Below are 21662 nucleotides of genomic sequence, written 5' to 3'. Positions count from 1 at the left end.
CTCAGGTCACGATCTCCGGGTCATGGCATCGAGCCCTGCATTGGGCTCCATGCTCTCAGCATGGAGTCTGCTTGAGATCCTCTCCCCACACCCCCAATAAATCAATCTTAACAAAAAAAAATCTGAAAGTCTTTGGCATGTAGTCATTAGCATATAGGTAGTTATTTAAAGCCAGAGACTGAATTAGGTTACTTTGGGAATGAGTGTCGTATAGAAAGGTGATAAGAAAAGAACCCAGGGGCACCCCAACTTTAAGAGTTTGGGGAGAAGAGGGAGAAGAAGAAAAGGAAGTGTGAGGAGTGATCAGCGAGGTCGTGAGGGAGTATGTATCCCCAGCGCTCTTAACTGAGAGTATGGGGTCCCAGAAGCTGAGTGAGGGAAGTGTATGATGGAGGAGGAACAGGTCAAGCTTGTCAAGCCTAATACGTGAAGGAAGATTGATAAGAGCAACAGGAAAGAGGTGGCAGCTAAGAGCAGATGATGTATTCAGAGCAAAAGGTAGAGGCCTTACCTTTCCCCCAAGCCTTTTCACTCGTACAGCATCCCTGTATACCCCAAGGAGGGCTGGAACAGTTGCCCAAAGAGCTCTTGACTTAAACAGACTCAGATATCCAAGCCCTTTTTATGTCTTCTGTGCCAGACATTGTTCTAAGTGCTGCGGATACAGAAATTATTGATAAAAAGACCCTGTCTTTAGAATAATCTCATGGAAATGTTCTATGAAATGTGTAAAACTTGAACCTTCATTGTTTGTGAAGAAGCAGCTCATTGTTATTTTTACAGAAGCAAAGGAGTTGTAACTTTTTTTACTTACTCCAGCTCAGAGAGAAAGAATTGTGAGTGAGGAAACTTCCAGTTTGTTTCCCAGAACCTACACTCTTTATTTTTCTTCTAATTATGAAAGTGCTCATTGCTTCAAGAAGTATGTGCATCTGAGCGGGACACACACACACACACACACACTCACACTCACACTCACAGAAATGTACAGCAGAAGTGAAATGCCCTGAATTCTGTCTCCTGGGAAAAACTGTTGGTAGTGGTTTGTGTGAGTTCTTTAGTTTTTGCCCACATGTACACAACACTCCAGAGCATGTTTACTGTGAAGCGTAGTTAAGTTTGTTTTTCCTTGTTTATTGACAAAGAAAATTCTTCCATTTTTCCATTTCTGTATAAGATGCTTGCTTATTTTTCCTTCTGTGGAATTATTTTAATATTTATTCTCTACCTATATATAACTTAGGTGGAGGTTAAAAGTAAAGAAATACATATTACTAACCTGGCCATCTTTAGTTGTGAGAACTGTGTGTTTTGCTTAAAATAAAATTATGTAAGTATGAATTTTTTGCACACCTGACTTGATACACATGGAGTTGTGTTTGAATTTTGTGATCTATAATGATTATTATATATATAATATGTTCTCCTGTATCTTTATCTCTAGTTAACTCAAGTGAGCAAAATAATTGGAAGCTGGCTTTTTAATTTTTAAGTGACATTTTATATTTTTAGTGTAAGAATAGATTCTGATTTTGGCATAAAAGTCAAGTTTCTTCTGACTTATTGGGTACTCCCTTTGCTTTCTGAGAGGTATATAAAAGTAAATTTCTGAATGGGCCAGAGCACATGGTAAGTATAAATATTTGTTGGATAAATGAATAATTTCTTTTTATTTCTTTATTCTAGTACCTAGGACAGGGCCCAGTGTACAGTTGTACTCAGTAAACCCTTGTATTTTACAGATCATCACCATTGTCTCAGGAAACATTTACTGAACATTGTCAAAAATCGGAGGCAGATCAGATCCAAAGACATATAGTGCCTGGCCCTAAGATACTTGTTGTTTATGTCAGGGGAGAGAGAACTTAAAGATAAATTAACCTGTAATCAGGGCTGAATGACAAGTACATACAGCAGGAATTCAGAGTAAACCATGTGTGGAAGGGTTGGTGTGGTCATTAAAGGAAGAATTTGTCTGGAGGCATGGTCATAACTGAGTCATGAAAGGCACTGAGTTAAGAATCAGTCTTTCATTAAGTGGAGAGCTGTGACTGTTTGTGGTGTTCAGAGCAGTGTTTTAGGGGAGCCAAAGTTACAATGGTGTTTGGAACGAATTGGTGGTGGGGCAGAAGCTGCTGGCTTGGAGACCATTCAGGACCTGCTCCCCTGTTCGGTGCTTTGGGAAGGTGAAGTAAGCCACAGGGCGCTCACCACTGCCTTTGAGGCTCTGGCACCAGTGGTGATCTCAGCAAGTCCCCTCTCTCTCTGCATTCATACCTAGAGGTCCTGTCCCCGTCCTGGGATCCTCGAGGGAGCAGCGTCAGGCCTTTGCCATCAGCTCAGATGGTTGTCCATCCTTCCCTCCAGGTTGCTTTCTCTGGTCTGGATAGTCCATTTGAATTGAAGCACCAGCTTCTCCATCCTTCCGTCACTCCGTCCTTGCGCCAGCTCCAGGCTAATTTCTCTTTGGACCCATCTACCCTAACAGGACAGGTAGAGAGTTTTCTTTGGTTCCACTCTGGAAACCCAGAGAAGCTCTGAGTTTTACCCCAGGGGAAATAAAAGCCTAAACAAAGTCTTGTGTGTTCTTTCCAGAGAGGTTAAGAAGTTTTTAAAAAAATTCATTTGGTTCTCTGGCCTTATTATCTGTTCCTACAGCTACTGGGAGTGGGCAGGCAAGTTTGGCAGCTGCACACTTCATTTTGTTTGGTGGAGGGAAAGAATTTGAAATTTCAAGGCAATTCTGGAGTGGGGGGAGAGGGCAGAGTGAGGTGGGGTTGGAGTGGAATGAAATGGGACACAAGGGGGTTAAAAACTGCCCGAGGGTAGGTTGGATAGGAAGGCTGGAGGCGGCGTAGTTGCTTTCTGTGCCCTTGATCCTGTGGCCTGTCTTGTGGCTGCTTCCAGCTCCCGTGTCTTCTCTTCCAGTTAGCATTTAACACCCCTAGAGGGTCTCTTCCAGCTTCAGAAGAGAGAAATAAAAATCTCTGTTCCACATTTCAGTCTCTGCTTCCTTAATCTCACTCATTTTGTCAACTCGCTAAGTTTTAAAAATCTCTCTTAGCTTTTTGAGATGTAATTCACATGCTACACAGTTTACCTATTTATAATGTATAATTTGGTGGTTTTTAGTGTGACCGGAAGGTTGTGTACCTATCACCACGGTTAGGAGCTGCTGAGCTGTTTTCCATAGTGGCTGCATCACGTTACAATCCCACCAGCAGTGTATGAGGTTCGAATTTCTTCACATCCTTACTGTCACTTACTCTCTGACTTTAAATAGTTTTCCTACTGGACATGACATGGTGTCTCATGATTTTGATTGGCTTTTCTGTAATGGCTACTGATGTTAGCATCTTTCTATGGGCCATTTGTATATCCCCCTTGGAGAAATGTCTGTTCACATCCTTTGCCCATTTTTACATTGGGTTATTCATCTTTTTATTATTGGGTTAGAAGAGTTCCTTTTTTTTTTGCTGAGTATAAGTCCCTTATAAGATAATTGATTTGCAACTATTTCCTCCCATACCGTGGGTTAACTTTTCACTTCAAGGTGTCATTTTCAGCACAAGTATTTTTAATTCTTATGAAGTTCAATTTATTTTTTTCTTTTGCTATTTGTACTTTTGATGTCATGTGTAACCCAGAGTCATTAAGATTTACATCTTTGGGGGCGTCTGGGTGGCTCAGCTGTTAAGCATCTGCCTTCCGCTCAGGTCATGATCCCAGGGTCCTGGGATCTAGCAGCACATCAGGCTCCCTGCTCAGCGGGAAGCCTGCTTGTTGCTCTCCCACTCCCCCTGCTTGTGTTCCCTCTCTCGGTCAAATAAATAAAATCTTAAAAAAAAAAAAAAAGATTTATGCCTATTTTTTCTTCTAAGAGTTGTAAAGTTTTAGCTCTTACATTAGGTGTATGATCCTTTTTGAATTAATTTTTGTGTATGATGGAAGGTAAGGGTCCAGTTCACCCTTTGGATATCCTGTTGTTAAGCAGCATCTGGTGAAGACTGCTCATTGTTCATTATATTGTCTTGGCACCATTGTTGAAAATCAGTTGACTGTAAATACAAGGTTTTATTCTGGATTCTCAGTTCTCTTCCATTGATCTACTTGTCTGTATGCTGCAACCACACTGTCTTTATTACTCTAGTTTGTAGTAGGTTTTGAAGTTGCAAAGTATGAGATCTCCTTTGTTCTTCTCTTTTAAGATTGTTTTATCTGCTCTGGGTCCCTTGCATTTTCTTATGAGTTTAAGGATCGAGCTTGTCATTTTCTGCAAAAAAGACAGCTGAACTTTTGATTGAGATTATGTTGAATTTGTGTATCAGTTTGAGGAGGATTGCCGTCTTAACAATATTGTGATCTGATCCATGAACATTGGATGTGTTTCCATTTATTAAGTCTTCAGTTTCTTTTAATGATGTTTGGCAGTTTTCAGAGTACAATTTTTACAATTCTTTTGTTAAAGTTATCTCTATTTTACTCTTTGCCCATTATAAATGAGATTATTTTCTTAATTTTATGTTTTGATTATTCAACTCACTAAAATTTGGCCTTTCTCCCAACAAGTACACCAGCATTTCTCTTGCTGTAGTAACCATAGTACTCCGTCTCCTGGTTTTCTCTTTCTGACCTCCCAGTCTGACAAACCTACTTATTATAGAAGTGTGCTAAACATCACTGCAGTGTAATTAGACCCACTTCATTTTCTTATGAATACTCGTGTAATGCTTTTTGTTCATGATTTTAGGCAGTTAGACAGACTCATTTGTGTGCATTGTGTGGCTCATATCTGAATCTGATGTTCACAGTATAGATTAAAGTAATTTTGGAGGGGCACATGCTTCTTTAGTCGTCACCATTGTAAATGTTTGGTAGCCATTACCAGTGAGTGACCTCAAATTCCATTTCAAAAACATTTATCTTTTCTTCCTATGATTAGGTACATATAAGTGGCTTACGTTTTTGGTTCTTGTCAACTTCTTTTTTTGCTTGACATTTGCTGGACAGCACAATCCAAAATCACTGATAACTTGTGAAACTGTCTGGTTTGTCTTCTTAAAATTTCATAGTGAAAGGGGAATGTTTGAGTGATGCATTGTGTTTTTTTTTTTCAGTTTGTTTGAGTGTAACAATTTTATTTAAAGAATCTTCTATAATTTTTTTCTTCTTTATTAGCATGTTTTCCTGTGTATCTACTTTGTGTGTTAATGCCTGAGCTGTTTGTTTGTTTTTTTAAACCGTAACTCATTTTATTGGACTTTCTTTTAACAGTTAACTTTTCTTTGTCTTTGTGTTTTTGGACATCATTTCAGACTTTGTGAAATGTTGTAAATATAGTACAATGAGAGTTCCATAGACCCTTCATGCAGCATCCTCTGATGTCACCCTCTCACATAATCATAAATTCTGTAGTGTAGAACATTTATCATAACCAAGAAGTTAATGTTGGCAAAATACTATTAACTCAGATATAGAACTTACTTGGATTTCAAGTTTTCCTACTTGTCCTTTCTCTATTCCAGAATCCAATCCAGGGTCCTACAGAGCATTTAGTTGTCCTGTCTTTGTTGTTTCCTCCAGTCTCTTGATAGTTTCTCAGTCTTTTCTTTGATGACCATAACATTCCTGTTATTCTTTTTTTTTTTTTAAGATTTATTTATTTGAGGGAGAGACAGAGAGCGAGCATGTGGAGGGAAAGAGGGAGAGAGATATTTTAGCAGACTCTGCACTGAGTGCGGTGCCTGACGTGGGGCTCTATCTCACGATCCTGAGATCATGATCTGAATTGGAACCAAGAGTCAGGCATTTAACTGTACCACCCAGGGGCTCCATGTTTCTGTTATTTGGTGGACTGTTCCCTAATTTGAGTTTTTCTCTGGTATTTTTTTATACTTAGATTGAGGTTATATGTTATTGGAAAGGACACTTGAAGAGGTGATAGGCCTTTTCAGAACCTCACATGGGGTTATGCTACTGGTCATATTAATCTTTTGCTCATTTATTTATTTATGTCAGTATGGACTTGTGATATTTATTTTATTCTGTAGGTTATAGTCTTAATACTATAGTCATTTTTATTATTCAGGTTATTTGATTCTTTCTGCTTGAGTTTTAAGTGAATATGTTTGTCAAGACGAAGATAAATTGATTGAGGCCTATGCCCCTTGGACACTGTTCTGTTGACCTCTAGGAGAATGGAGAATGACCTAATTAAAACTTTCTTCCTCTGTTCTTGCATCATAATTTGCTGCTGCTTTTTTTTTTTAAAGATTTTATTTATTTATTTGACAGAGAGAGATCACAAGTAGATAGAGAGGCAGGCAGAGAAAGAGAGAGAGGGAAGCAGGCTCCCTGCTGAGCAGAGAGCCCGATGCGGGACTCGATCCCAGGACCCCGAGATCATGACCTGAGCCGAAGGCAGCGGCTTAACCCACTGAGCCACCCAGGCGCCCTGCTGCTGCTTTTGATGTCTTTCTCTGTTGCAATTAGACTAGTGAATCTCCCGCACTTAACATAGTCAAAATTAAGCAATAATGGGAAATACGAAACACATTACTTATGAAATTTATTTAGATTCCATTTGCTAATTATAAAAATTTAGATTTTTATATACAATTTAAGAATTCCTTATGTTGAAAGCATCAGTTATTACTTCAATGTTTTATAAATCGCATTTTTAGGAAAAGAAGAAATCTGAAACCCTTCAGAGGGAAGAATCTGATGAAGTCTCCCTTCCAGAACCCTCCAGAGAGCTGGCAATCCCTCCTCCAGCTTGTGAATTCAGAGGAGACTGTCTGAAGGTGTTAACTGATTCCCAGCTCCAGAATGCTGCCTGTGGACAAAACGAGAGTGAAATGTTTGATGTACCACTCACCTCCTTAACTATAAGCAACGAAGAGCCCCTGACATGGAACACAGAGACCCTAAAGGAAGGGGAGGAGGTCAGAGCCCGCGTTGGGGACGATGCAGTGAATCTAAAGGTCAGCCCTGGAGATAGTGTCGGAACCAAAGTAGAAACCCCCAAGAACTGCACAGAAGGAGAGGAAAATCAGTTGGTACTCTGTGGACCTTCTGAAGGTAGCTTGCAATCTAATTTTTCTTACACTCAGCCAGGAGTGGAAAATTTACAGGCCAGAGAAACTCAGAAAAAGAAAGATGACAAGCAAGCCTTGGGTCTTTCTTCAGAGGTGCTACAAAATGTTGGCTTGCAGAGTTCTTGTGAAGCCAAAGACATTTTTCAGCCACCTAGAGTGAAAAAACTGTATCCTCAGTTGCCAGCCGAAATTACTGGAGAAGTACCAGCGTCGATAGCAGCGAAACCCTTGTTTCGTAACGAGCGACTCTACCCAGAGCTCCCATCTCAACCAGAACTAGTACCATTTACTAAGGAACAGCTGAAGATCTTTGAGCCTGGTTCATGGCTGGAAAATGTTGAGTCGTATTTAGAAGAATTCGACAGCATGGCTCATCAGGATAGGCATGAGTTTTACGAGCTGCTTTTGAACTACTCGCGATGTAGGAAGCAGCTGCTGCTGGCCGAGGCTGAGCTCCTTGCTCTGACGTCTGATTGCCAAAACGCGAAAAGCCGACTGTGGCACTTTAAGGATGAACAGCTGTCCGTGCAGGTATTTTGGTGTTCTGTAAAGCGTTTTGGCACCTGGGGCATTTGCAGTGGAGCTGCTGCTCTTGTGATGCCATCTAGGTCTGGAGGATGCTTGTACTCACCTTGACCCTGTCCTAGCCCAGAGTAGTGTGGTGTAGGAGTCACAAAGTCAGATGCTCGCAGGGGCCCTGCAGGTGACCTGAAGGAGTGAAATGGGCTTAGTGGGATGATGGTCCATGGATAAGCTCCTTCCTGGCCCAGTGGGGGCAGCTCCTCTTGAGTTCTAGCTGATCGTTGCCGTGAGCTTGTGATGGTCCAACATTGCCACATCTTTTCACTTCCTAAGAAGAGCTGGAAGTCAGGATTTCTGTGTGAAGGATCCTGATTTGTGACTGTTGGCAACAAAATAGAGAGTAGAGGCCAAGCAAGTCATGTTTTCAGGTCGGATTCTGTCTGGGGACCATTTAGTTTGTAACCTTGGGCATAATGCCCGGAACATCCAGATGGGTAGAGAGGGTCAAGGAGAGGCTGATCCATGGAGTAAATTTGAGAGCTGAGGAAACAGGAAGGCAATTAGATGTGGCCCTGCGGAGGCCAAGGTGACCCTGTGGAGGCCAAGGGAAGCCACTTCCCAGTGGCCTGGGAAGGTTGGCAAAGAAGAGAAGGCCGCGACTCTTGACAAGTCTGGCAGTGAAGAGAGGCCGGAGGAGTTATCGAGGAGAAACATGTGGTTTCCCCATCCCTGATCCTCATTCACTGGGAGACCTTTGTATCTCTCTGTGTAGACAGAAAAGAGTCTGTGGTCAGGGGAACATTTGAAAACACTGAAAAGAGGATAGATTTAGGAACACAGCTGGGGGTGTTAGTATTGGAAAGGAGAGGGGTTTCTTTTGAGCAGAATCAGAGTGATGAGCGTAGGTACAGAGATATTTTGAAGTCCCTTGAAGTTGTGGGGATATCAGCTTGACTTCCATGTTTGTAAAGTTGAAGGTAAGATTATCAACTGTGAGACACCTAGAGATAAGTTCTATTATTTTCTCCTTAGGTTTCTTTTGTCTTCTTTGACCTTGTGATGCCTTGTGATTGACTTTATCCCTCTTGGCCCCTGATTATAGATTTGACTTATTGTTCCTTGTGTGGTAGTATTGCCCCCTCACTATGATTTATAAGCTCTTTGAAGGTGGTACTGAAGCCAGTAATATATTGTATGCCTGATTATGTCACGTGTAAAGAGTTAACTGGTTTCCTGTTTTACCCTTTTGTCCACTGCTAGGGTATCTGTGCAGATCAAGTGAAAGTTTCAGGCTATCATCGCTACCAAAGAGTAGAGATGAATGAAAACGCACTGGGAGAGCTAAAGAAGCTATTTGATGCCAAATCTGAGCACCTCCACCAGACCCTCGCTCTGCATTCGTACACCTCAGTGCTCTCCAAGTTGCAAGTGGAGTCTTACATTTATGCCTTACTCAATAGTTCGGCTCTTCTGAGATCTTTAGCAATTCAAGGCCGAGGTATGTGAATCGTGAAAAGTCTCTTTTTTGAGATCTTTGATGAAGAAAGAATGGAGGAGTTGGTTGAATGGATTGTGTACTCATTGGTATTATAAGGGAACATTTGTGCTAGCTGTTTTACCTTGCCTTCCCTAAAGCAGGATGGAGATCTGCCTTCATAACATCTGTTGGGAGCAGAGCTAGGCTTCCCTTCCCTAGGGCTGTCAGTCTCTGCTACTCTGGGAAGCCAGAAAGCTTGCTTTTTATCATTGATGTCCCTTAGTCCCAATTTATGTGCTTGTTACCAAGTAGAGTTCAAATAAATTTTGATTGTAAAACCCATACTCAGCCTTCTTTTTATCCTATATCTTTTGTACTTTATTTTTGCTTGTCTAGTTTGTTGGGCTGTTTTATATAACTTTCATCAGAGGATCTATAATGTTCTGCATTTTTCACCATATTTGGGTTTAAAAAATTAGCTTTAATTGTATAATGTGTTAAATTTATGAATTAGCTAACTGAATTATGCAGTTTTTATTTCTTGGGGAGATATTAGGAATATTTAAAGTAAAAAATAATCCTGGGTGCCTGGGAGACTCAGTTGGTTAAGCGTCTGAGTCCTGATTTCAGCGAAGCTCATGATTTCAGGGTTGTGAGATCGAGCCCCACGTTGAACTCTGCATTGGGTGTAGAGCCTGCTTAAGATTCTCTCTCTTCCTCTTTCCCACTCTCTTAAAAAAAAAAAACAAAAACCCTTCCCCCTCATTGTTTTCATAACTAACCAAAGAGCTGGGATTATTAGGTCAGAGATCTGCTGATTTTTAAATTAAAAATGGATTTTGATGAAGTTAATTTTCCCTTACTTTGTAATACTTCACAGAGTTAAATATTTTTTTGGATTACATATTTAGTAGACATTCAGATTTTTGAGAAAAGTTTTATTTATTTAATCTCTACACCTAACATTGGGCTCAAACTCAAAAATCCCAAGATGAAGAGTCATATGCTCTTCCAACTGAGCCGGCCAGGAGCCCCAGGATTCAGATATTTTTGATGCAACTTTTCTTCTTGGATTTTTTTTTTTAAAGATTTTATTTATTTATTTATTTGACAGAGAGATCACAAGTAGGCAGAGAGAGAGAAGGGGGAAGCAGGCTCCCCGCTGAGCAGAGAGCCCAATGCGGGGCTTGATCCCAGGACCCTGAGATCATGACCTGAGCTGAAGGCAGAGGCTTTAACCCACTGAGCCACCCAGGCGCCCCTCTTCTTAGATTTTTATCTGAACTAAATATTTTGAAAAGATTTTATTAATTAATTAATTTATAGATAGAGACACTAAAAATTCTCTCCAAACTCTGTTTATGTGGGGCTCATTTAGTCCTCTTTTTAATTATATTTATATTTAATCCTCCTTTTAATTATAGCTTGTAAACAGACAGAAAGCTTTCCCTCTGACCTCTGTCAACTTAAGGATTGTATCAGTGTCTTATTCATGTTCACCAGAAGGGTTAATGAAGATACGCAGTTCCATGATGATATTCTTCTCTGGCTGCAGAAATTGGTAAGGGAACAAATATTTGAAGAATTATGCCTTCTGGAGTTTTCTTCAACAGCTTCTTCAGCTAATTCATTTAATGTATTAATTAGTGACGTTTTCTTTATTCATGACACATGGTAAGTTATACTTATCTAGTATGTCATTAAGCAAAAGTAGAAGTATTTTTCTTTCTTTTTTTTTTTTTTTAAGATTTTTATTTATTTATTTGACAGACAGAGATCACAAGTAGGCAGAGAGAGGCAGGCAGAGAGAGAGGAGGAAGCAGGCTCCCTGCTGAGCAGAGAGCCCGATGTGGGGCTCGATCCCAGGACCCTGGGATCATGACCTGAGCTGAAGGCAGAGGCTTTAACCCACTGAGCCACCCAGGCACCCAGTATTTTTCTTTCTGATACATTTTAAATAATCTCAGGCCTTCAGCTTCGGAAGAAATGGAAATGTGGGAAGCATGCTAAATTAAAGACGGGATACGTATTTAGAATACAGGTAGCTGATCTAAAACCATCCATATCATTTATTTGTATCATCTTACATTTAGTGTTGTGTTCAGTCATACTTAAAGAACTTAAGAGAGAAAGTCAGAATTTGGGAGATTTAAGAAAGATGTTAAGTGTATTAGAGAAGGAAGCTTGTTTATTTAGTTGTGTTTTCAGTGGGGCCGCCTTGGGTGCTTCTTTTAGGTTAATATTAGAGTTCTTGCATATGTGGTAAAGTCCCAAGCATACTTACTCGGATTTGAGAATCTGTTACAAACTGAGACTAAATTAAACTACTTGGCTTGCATCAATTCCCATGTGGCCAGGAACGTGAGTAAGTTGTATTTTGCCAGATAATGAAAACTGGGTTTGTAGGAAACTACTTATGATGTTTTTATCGTAGTACTCATAGGTTCTTAGGTTTCCATGTGCATCTGTGGTAGAAATTCAACCTGTTAATAGTATATCTTTGGTTATATACTGTATATATACTATGTATATATGTGTGTGTGTGTGTGTGTGTGTGTGTACAGTAGATCTCTGGTTACTCTTCTGAAAGATTCCTGTATTTAAACATTGGCTAAGTGATTTACTAGGCCCATAGGCACATTTTTCTTTTTACTAGATAGTGAAACTGTATGTCCTTCCCTGTGCAGGTGTCAGTGTTACAAAGAGTTGGCTGTCCTGGAGATCACTTCTTCCTTTTAAACCATATTCTCCGATGTCCAGCTGGTGTTAGTAAATGGGCTGTTCCTTTCATCCAGGTATGATGATGGTCTTCTGATTTTGAATGGGATGAGAGAGATTTTGTTAAACATTTTTCCTGAAGAAATTATTTTTTTTCCCTTTAAAAAACTACTTAAAAATATTGATTTTAAAACAAAATTCTTAAACTATTTTAGTGTATATGTATATGTATTCATAGGGGTTTTTATGCTGAAACTTCTTGGGCCACCCATCATTGATGAAATTAAGATAGAACTGCAGAAGTTCCCCTGTCATCTGGCTCGGTAGATTCAGGAGTATGTAGTTCTGTAGAATCTGTGCAAGAAGACGCACTGGGACATTTTTTCCTGGTGATTTTCAACACAGCTTCCTAAATTAGTCCACCGCACAGCACAGTTGATATATTCAAAACAGAAACCACGAGCATCTCAAAGTTCTTTAACGCTAGCAGAGATCAGGCCTTTGTGCTTGGCGTTCATATAATCACCTTCAGTGTTGATTATACGGCTCACAGTTTCTCCTCTCTCCTGCTTGTGTTTGGGTTATTTTGTTACTCACAGCCACCACTCAGATGGGTGGAAGCCAAGTGCATGCCAGGGGCAGCTCTCCATGTGACCTTTTCTTTAGTAGTTCTCATCATGAGAAGTCTGCATCTCTTTAGGTAGGAGGATTTTTGGTTTTGTCCAGTATTGTGGTTCATCCTGTATGGTTACAGTAGTTGAAGTCAGCTGCTCTGCTCGCTGTGCTCTGTGAGTCCAGCTCAATCAGGACTGCCAGGGAACCCATGTGCTCTCACTCTTGGGGATTATGTGCCAGTGCCATCTTTGTTTTCGTAACCACTCCCTCTGTCAGAATGCTGGTGAACTGAGATCATGGATACTTGGGTTGTTGGCTTTCTACAGTATGCCTTTTCCTTTTCTGATTTCAGATCAAAGTGTTGAATAACCCATCAGGGGTCTTTCATTTTATGCAGTCCCTTGCCCTGCTAATGTCTCCTGTCAAGTAAGTGCGGAAGAGCTTTATGAAGTAGAAATTGAAATGCTTCTTTCTACCAAAGGATTGGCTTCCTAAATTGTCCAGATGCAAAGAACCACTAAGGGAAGTGTCAGCATTCCAGAATTTAATATTGTGGATTTTCTTTGGGTCGGATACCCTTTTTCTCCCCACGTGACCCTATTAACTTCTTATGTATAAACAATTAAGCTTTTTTTGGGTCCCCTTTTTAGTGGATTTGCCTCTCGTGTCATATATGTCATTGTGAAAGAAGCTGTGGAGAGACAAGAAAGATATCTTTCCCTTAGAAGAAGAGCTGTAGTAGAGAGGGGAAGAGGGCAGAGATCTAAGTGCCCACTTGGGAAGCTGCGATCGGCACACTAGCCCTGGGGAGCCTGCAGGGGGGAGGTGGAGCAGTGAGAGAAGATTCCAGGTGTATGTATGACTGGGTTGCAAGAATGGGGGCAGATCTCATTAAGAGAGAAGAGCAGGCAGAGCACTGTCGGCGGAGAGAAGAGGCTGTGGCCCAGGGTACAGGTAAGGTGGCGGTGCGGAGGATATGTAGGAGATCAGCTTGGCTGGAGCAGAGACTGCATGGGAGATGGTCATACAGTGGAAGAGCTACAGCGACTTGGATGATAGAAGGTTTTGACGTTAAAACAGAAGAATCTAGATTTGATATAGTCTGGCCCTGTAGCAGATCAGGGCTTTTGAATAATTGTAAAAATCATCCAGGAAGGCTAGGATGGACTGAAGGCAGAAGAAGATGTGTTTCTGCTTAATTGAAGTACAGTTAGAGACTTCTGGCTCTCCTGGCTCTGGATCCCAACCCCTCATCAAGAGGACATTTAGGAGGAGAAGGCACTGTCTTGTCTAGGTGACCTTGAACAGTGGTATTACCACAGGCTCTCAGTCCTGGAAAACCTGTCTGCCTCCGAGCCTGAGTTGGGGTAATGGTGGTGAGAAAGAGAAGGAGGGGAACCTAAAGGCTATCTTCCCAGAAAAGGATTAAGTAGCTGATGAAATAAGGAACTGGTGGGATAGGAGTGGTTCCGAGAGAACTCTGTAGACCTCTGAGCCTGAGTGATTGTGAGGGCATTCATGCCCTAACAGACCAATAGGGACAGAAAGGAGAGCCGATATATAAGGAAGAAAGTCTGAGGTCATTGAGGCATACAAGTGGACACACAGGATTGGAACTCCTTGGGTTGAAAGGGCAGCGGTGTGCTGGAAGTCATGGGAGAAAGTTCCTGTAACAGGAAGGAATGGGTGAATTTTTCAGGGGCAGGCTGAAGGGGAAGGAACAAGGGCCTGAAAACCATGTTGTAGTCTAAGAGAAGAAATTTCTCTGGTTATACCTGCTCATCAGGTTTAGCCAACACCTTGTGAAATCTGGCTGTCAGGAATTCTCTCTAATTCTCTCTGCCTGGATGCAAGGGGATTCTCCAACACATGGTAGATAGGATTTTGATTTCAAAATGGTTTTGCATTTAGAGGTACTCTTTTGCCCTAAACAAACTTCTGAATTACTTGCAGATTATCTTTTTATATTCAGTAAAGCTGATGAGAATAGATACTACATGTTCCTCAAGTCGTGCACCAGTTTGTAAGCCTGGCTGGAGGCGAGGTCCCTCAGCAGTCCCTGTGTATTGAGGTCCTGGCATGTGGGAGCTGGGCCAGCATTATGGCTTCTCTGCAATTACTTGTCACTACTAATCCAGGATCCTCGAGGTCTGCACACCAAAATTAGGTTTTAGCCGCCTTGAGTTCTTGCCAGTTCTTATTTGTTCAGTAGTTTAAACCATGTGATGATTGGGTGGCTGGCTGACTCTTCTGCGGGGTTGCGTAGATGATCCAGAGTGCATGCGTGCCAGCTTTCTGTGTTCATATGATTGGCGTGATCTCCCTTGTCCTTCAGAAATCGAGCGGAATTCCTGTGCCATATGAAGCCCAGTGAGCAGAAGCCATCCTCTTCCGGGCCTGCATCCGGGACGTGGACGCTAGTAGATGAGGGAGGAGAAGAGGTAACTTGTCGTGTCTGCGTCATTTTCATTAATCATTGTCGAGCTCCTCTTATGTGCCACGCATTGTTCTAAGCACTTGTCACATAGTCTCTCCTTGTCTTCTGCCACAGCCCCGTGAGGGCAGGTACTGGTGTGAGAAAACCGAGGTGTAGGGGGTGAAGGAGTTTTCCCAGGGGGTAACGTGAGTCTGTATAGTAAAGAGCTGGAGCTTACCAAGCTCTTCCTTTAACTCTTATGAATACTTCTTATCCAGATCGTCTCATTTGTAAGGTAGAAGATGGTTCTTTATTCTTGGTGAGAACTAAGTGATCCAAATCCAGTTTCTCAAGATAGTGCTTGTTGATTTTCCTTTCTGCTGTACATAGGGTTAGTGTATCCGTCAGGAATTTCCCCTCCAAATAGTTACCTGCCCACGTGCTTTTTTATGGTCCCCATCCTGATTTGATGTGCTGTCAAGGTGGCCAGGGACCAGATTTACTAAGACTTCTTTTTATTTTTTTTAAAAGAATGTCTTTTTTTTTTTTTTTAAAGATTTTATTCATTTGACAGAGAGAGAGATAGGAGAGAGGGAGCACAAGCAGGGGGAGTGGGAGAAGAGAAGCAGGCTTCCTGCCGAGTGGAGAGCCCGATGGAGGGCTCAATCCCTGGACCTAGGGATTGTGACCTGAGCCGAAGGCAGACGCCCAATGACTGAGCCACCCAGGCGTCCCAAGACTCCTTCTTTTTATTTTTATTTTTTTATTTTTTATTTATTTTTTTAAAGATTTTATTTATTTATTTGACAGAGATCACAAGTAGGCAAAGAGACAGGCAGAGAGAGAGAGAAGGAAGCAGGCTCCCCGCTGAGCAGAGAGCCCGATGTAGGGCTCGATCCCAGGACCCTGGGATCATACCTGAGCCGAAGGCAGAGGCTTTAACCCACTGAGCCACCCAGGCGCTCCAAGACTCCTTCTTTTTAAAAGAAGTTGACAGTTTGCAGCAGACAGTTCTCACAATGACAGCCGTGGCAGCCATGGGGATCATGTCTGTATGTTTACCCAAGTGCTCATTCAGGACTGGGGGGCTGCTTTGCACTCATTTTCCTCTTCAGACATCTCTGCTAGAGACTCAGCAGTCACCTTGAAGAGAGTTTCTCAGAAGCTGGTGCTTTAAATTGTATTTAAAGATTGTGGTGAAATGTCCCCCCTCTCCCCGCCAAGAGTGTTATCCCCTGAGAGAGAAGTCTTTTCTCTGGAAGGTTTCCTGCATTTACTCTCAGAGACAGGTGATGGTTGGGGACCCTGCAGTGGTGCCTGGCCCCTGGCTAGTCCTCACTGACTGTTGAGTGAATTCAAGAACCTGGGGAGTAGGTGAAGAATGTTGAGAGTGCTGTTGACTTAGAAGGCTGCAGGAAAAAAAGTGTTCTCAGTTTTTCACATTAGTGGTACCTTGGTACTGGTTCTATATTAGAACCAACTGGGCAGGGCGCCTGGGTGGCTTAATCATTGCGCATCTGCCTTCGGCTCAGGTCATGATTCCGGGTTCCTGGGATCGAGCCCCGCATCGGACTCCCTGTTCAGCGGGAAGCCTGCTTTTCCCTCTCCCACTCCCCCTGCTTGTGTTCCCTCTCTTGCTGTCTCTCTCCCTCTCTGTCAAATAAATAAATAAAAATCTTAAAAAAAAAAAAAAAGGAACCAACAGGGGGCAACTTAGAAATCTTGCCCAGGCCCACACCCAGACATCCAGATGTGTAAAAGCCTCCCAGGTGATTCTGATGTAGAACCAGAGTTGAGAGCTACTGCTCTAAGTAGAGTTTCTGAGGCTTGTTTGTAAGCCATTAAGGACCTAAAATGGGGCGGGGGTAGAAGAGGGGGAAAGAGTGGCTTGGGAGGTTATCAGTGAATTGCATTGGTCCCTTGTTGAAATTGAGGTGGTATATTCTTCAGGATGTATTCTTCAGGATGTCTGGATCTTTTATAGCATTCCCTTTTGAATGTAGCATATTTTAGGACACAAATCAACTTGTTCTCTCTCTTTTTTTTTTTTTAGAGAGACAGAGAGAGAGAGAGATCACAAGTAGGCAGAGAAGCAGGCAGAGGCAGAGGGAGAAGCAGGCTCCCTGCCAAGCAAGGAGCCCGATATGGGACTCGATCCCAAGATGCTGGGATCATGACCTGAGCTGAAGGCAGCTGCTTAACCAACTGAGTCACCCAGGCGTCCCTCCACTTGTTTTCTAAGATGACTTCAGTGCTCGGTATTAAACAAAAAACCCTAAAGGTTTCCCCTATATAATCTCAGGCCATACATAGTTTTTCTTTCCTGCTTTAGCAGCACTCACTGGCAACAGAGCTTCAGTAGCTAGAGCAAATGCAGATTACTTTGCCATAAGGCAGTGTATACTACAGTAGGCCTTGATTTGGGGGCAAGAGACTTGTAGCTAAAGTAACTTGGCCTGAATATGTGGTTCTTAAATTCATGTTGTCAAAGCACTGAGCTTTTATAATAAGATTTTCCACTCTTGAGGAATTTTTAATTTAATCTTCTTTGGAATGGACATTTAATGAGGGCAGTTTCAGCCATGGAAGAATGGGTATGACCCAGATGCACGTAAAATTGTGCTTGCAATTTTGGGGGGTTTACAGTCCATCTGTGGAGGAGAAGTCCATGAAGACACATGGACCGCGATGTAGGACTTGTGTCTGTGATAATTTAGCTCTTGTAACTCTAGACCCTGGTGTGTTCTGATCCAATCAGCTGACATGATTTTGCATCTTTCCTCTTAGGATGAAGATCCTGAGACCAGTTGGCTTCTCCTTAATGAGGATGACTTGGTTATCCTTTTATCCCAGTTTCCGTTCCATGAACTCTTTCAGCATCTTCTTGGGTTTAAAGCAAAAGGTAAACTGATTTCTTTTGTCGTGTGTTAAATGGGATTGTGGCAAGCTCATCCCAGGAGCTCAGCATCCAGCCTTCCAACTTGGGCAGTTTCCTGATCCAGGTTCCTGGGTGCCTGGCCATCCCGTGCAGACATGGTTGCATCATATCTCAGTGCGATTTCCTTCCTTTCTCTTGAGTTTGTAATTTCGCACCTAGTGCTGAGATGCAGAAAGGTCAGCTAGCTTGCACATTGCCCGGCTTTTCTTTTAAGATTGTATTTATTTATTTGAGAGAGAGAGAGAGAGAGAGAGAGAGGGCATGAGCAGGAAGGAGGGAGGGGCAGAGGGAGAAGCAGACTCTCCACTGAGCAGGGAGCCCAATGTGGGGCTCAATCCCAGGACCCAGAGACCATGACCCAAACAGAAGGCAGATGCTTAACTGAGTGAGCCACCCAGATGGCCCCTACGTTGCCAGCTTTAATATATTGTTTTCATTTTGACTTTGTCGCAGGTTCCCCATGTCATGTTGACAGAGAAGCCAGAGCAATGGGATTGTTGAGTTTTCTTACCTTTGGCTTTGTTTCCTCACTGAGGTGTTTACACCTGTGTCCTTCAGTGTTTTTTGATAGTAATTATAATTCCTCCCTTTTCTCCGATTATCTTCTAGGTGATTATTCACCTGAAACAACAAGACCTCAAGAGATGATGAAAGTTTTTGCCTTTGCTAACTCACTAGTGGAGCTTCTGGCTGTGGGGTTAGAAACCTTTAACAGGGCACGCTACAGGCAGTTTGTGAAGCGAATTGGTTACATGATCAGGTAATACTGCTGTCGCTACATCTGTTTCTGTTCATCTTCACCTGGGTCAGGCACACATACTGTGTGAAATTGAGATGATGGACATCTCAGTGTACGATTCGGGTCTGATTTATCATGAAAGTAAGAATTTTTTTTCACCATCTAGCAGATGGGAAATCTGTAAATGCTTCCACTCAGAATATTTGGCTAATTATCTCAAATTTAACTGGTTTGCTAGGTAATTGTTCTTGGAATCAAGGTTCTCAAAGTGGTTGCTGGGTTGAACTTGGCCAGAGAAACTGAACTCGGTCATGGAAAATGAAGCCTCTTTGAAGCCTCTCTCCTTTCCCTTTGCTCCCTGTGTTCTTCACTTCCTCACTTTTACCTGGGAATTGTCACTTAGCTGCGGAGGATTGGCAGTAGCTCTCTCATGTCATTGCTTTCCTTTTACCTCTCTTATTTATTCTTATTCTGATTTTCTGTTAAAGGCCATTTAAAGAAAGTTGCAAAGACTTCTGTCAGTGGCCCCTGTTTTGAACTGAGGAAAGCATTATCATTTATTTGATTGAAAAATGGGTTTATGCTTTTATGATCAAGTATGAATAAATTTTGAGAACATGTACTGCTTTTTATTGAATTGATTTTTGTATCCTCTTTTCTGCATTATTAATTTTTCTGTCTTTACTGTCGTTCCCTATAGCACATTAGTATGCTGTTGTTTATTCCAACTTCCCTTCCCTCCAAAAAAGCCTCTAAAACCTCTCCCCTTCGTCAGTGATGTTTCCCAAACAAAATTGATTATAATTAATTAATTAAAGATTTATTTATTTGACAGACAGAGATCACAAGTAGGCAGAGAGGCAGGCAGAGAGGGGTGGGGGGGAAGCAGACTCCCCGCTGAGCAGAGAGCCGGATGTGGGGCTTGATCCCAGGACCCTGGGATCTTGACCTGAGCTGAAGGCAGAGGTTTTAACCCACTGAGCCACCCAGGTGCCCCATATAATTAATTTATTTTTGATGTGCTTCCATGTGCCTTGTAAAGCCAGGTAAATGGTTGTAGGATGCCCTGCAAAGCTGTGACTTTTTTAAGGTCTTTAAAAGCCTTTAGTAGAGGGTATTGAAAACAAGAGATGGTGGAAGGAAGGCTGGTTGGTGACTTGGAGAGTAATTTCTTTAAATCTAAAAGCCCATGTACTCATTATTAGAAGTCCAGACGTTCATTTTCTGATTGAGCTTGGTGAATAAGGTAAAGCCTGTCCTTGGGTTCGTTTATGTGATGTAGGATTGAGTGCCCACTACATGCCAGCGATACACCTTCTCGTTTTATTCTCCCAATAACTCTGTAGGAAAGACATTGTTATTCCTGCTTTAAGGTCGGTATTCATTCTATAATATTTCTGTGTAAATACTTACAGTTGATTATTATAGTGTATTATGACCTTTCTTTGTCTTCCATCTGCTTATTTTTCTTTGTATCTATCGCAGATTCTTCTCACACCTTCCGGTTGTAGAACTGTTTTTTCTACAAGGTCCCTTTCTTGAGGTCATCTGTTGGTTCCAGGTTTTTCCCTCCATTCTTGCTTGAATTCTCACAGTCAGGCTCTCCCCACACCCCACCCCTGGACTCCCTAGACAGCTCTTAAGAATGAAGGGCACTAATGAACTTTGTTCTACTGAGCCAGTGGCCAGTTCTGAGTCTTCTCCCTTACATCTCTCCCATAGTTGACATAGCTTTCTCAGAGTTGCTCACTTTCTCCTTTAAACATTTTCTTTGGGGCGCCTGGCTGCTCAGTGGGTAAAGCCTCTGCCTTCGGCTCAGGTCATGATCTCAGGGTCCTGGGATCGAGCCCTGCATCAGGCTCTTTGCTCAGCAGGGAGCCTGCTTCCTTTTCTCTCTCTCTGCCTGCCTCTCTGCCTACTTGTGATCTCTCTCCGTCAAATAAATAAATAAAATCTTTAAAAAGAAAACAAACATTTTCTTTGCTTGGTTTCCAGGATCCCATATTCTCCTGGTTTCTCCTCCATTTCCCTAGCTTCTCATTTTCTGCCTCCTTGGTTGTTTCACCCTCACTCTTAAACTTCTTGATGTCGGACTGCCCCAGGACTCTGTTCCCGGACCTCTTCTCTCCATCGAAACTTGCTCTTCGGACCTCATCCATTCTCATGTCTTTAAATGTCATCGAAATACTACGATGGTTCCCAGAGTTCTATTTCTAGCTCATGCCTCTCTCTTAAGCCTGTAAGCCCAGCTGCCAACTCAGCATCTCCCCTTGGATGACTCACAGACATTGTAGTTTAATACACCCAACAACCTCCCCCATCACACCTCCCAAGACGCTCCTCCTTGGCCTTTCTATCTTCAGTAAGTGGCAACTTTATGCTTCTGGTTGCCCAGGCGAGAATACTTGGTGTCATCCCTGTCTTTTTACACCCCACATCCAGTGTAACAGCCGATTCTGTCGTCTCTACCTTCAAAACACTGTCATCAAATCTAAGATGCCACCAGTTCTGAAGACGCATTTTGTGTGCCTCTAAGAAAAAATGCTATAGAAGTATGGCGTTATCAGTTTAGCACACATCCCAGTTTGCGGGGATTATAGTGTGAAAGATGCGCATCCTTTTAAACTAATGAAACCTGCGGTTTCCAGAATCCAGTTGCTTCTCCCCACCTTCACTGCTACTACCCTCGTTCATTCTCAGATATTTCTCCCGAATTATAATTATCATTGTTAATAGCCTCCTGACTCGTCTTCCTGCTTTTGCCCTTGCTCTCCCCTCGGCTTATTCACGCAACACCCCGTGTTCCCTGTAAGTGGTGAGTCAGGAGCTCATGTCACTCGTCTGCTCCCAGTCTCAGTCAGAATAAAAGCCAAAGGGTTCACAGTGGCCTGGTCTCCTGTCACTTTTCTGATTTCGTCTCTAGCCAGTCTCCCGCCCACTTTCCTTGCTTTCACACACTGGCTGGCTGCCTTGCTGTTCCTCCAACATCCTGAATATGCCTTGGAGCCTTCTCACTGATTGTTCCTTCTACCCAGATGCTCTTCCCTTAGATACCCATGTCTTTACTCACACGTCCCTCTTCAGTGAGGCCTTTCCTGCTCCCAGCCAACCCCTTTACTCTGGCCAACTCCAGAGAAACT

General features: G+C 42.4%; 1 protein-coding gene across 1 annotated transcript in view; it reads left to right on the top strand.

Annotated features, from left to right (window-relative positions):
• Positions 1-21662, top strand: part of EPG5 (ectopic P-granules autophagy protein 5 homolog) — a 104378-nt gene that overhangs the window by 5014 nt on the left and 77702 nt on the right. The window contains 8 exon segments of the mRNA XM_046024639.1: positions 6684-7628; positions 8880-9117; positions 10521-10657; positions 11784-11891; positions 12782-12855; positions 14765-14870; positions 17633-17747; positions 18393-18543. Of these exon segments, the coding sequence (XP_045880595.1) occupies positions 6684-7628; positions 8880-9117; positions 10521-10657; positions 11784-11891; positions 12782-12855; positions 14765-14870; positions 17633-17747; positions 18393-18543 (1874 nt within the window).

The sequence above is a fragment of the Meles meles genome, chromosome 12, assembly GCF_922984935.1.
Source record: "Meles meles chromosome 12, mMelMel3.1 paternal haplotype, whole genome shotgun sequence".
NCBI classification, from domain to species: domain Eukaryota; kingdom Metazoa; phylum Chordata; class Mammalia; order Carnivora; family Mustelidae; genus Meles; species Meles meles.
Note: the sequence above shows the minus strand (reverse complement) of the source record. Positions and strands in the feature narration are given on the sequence as shown.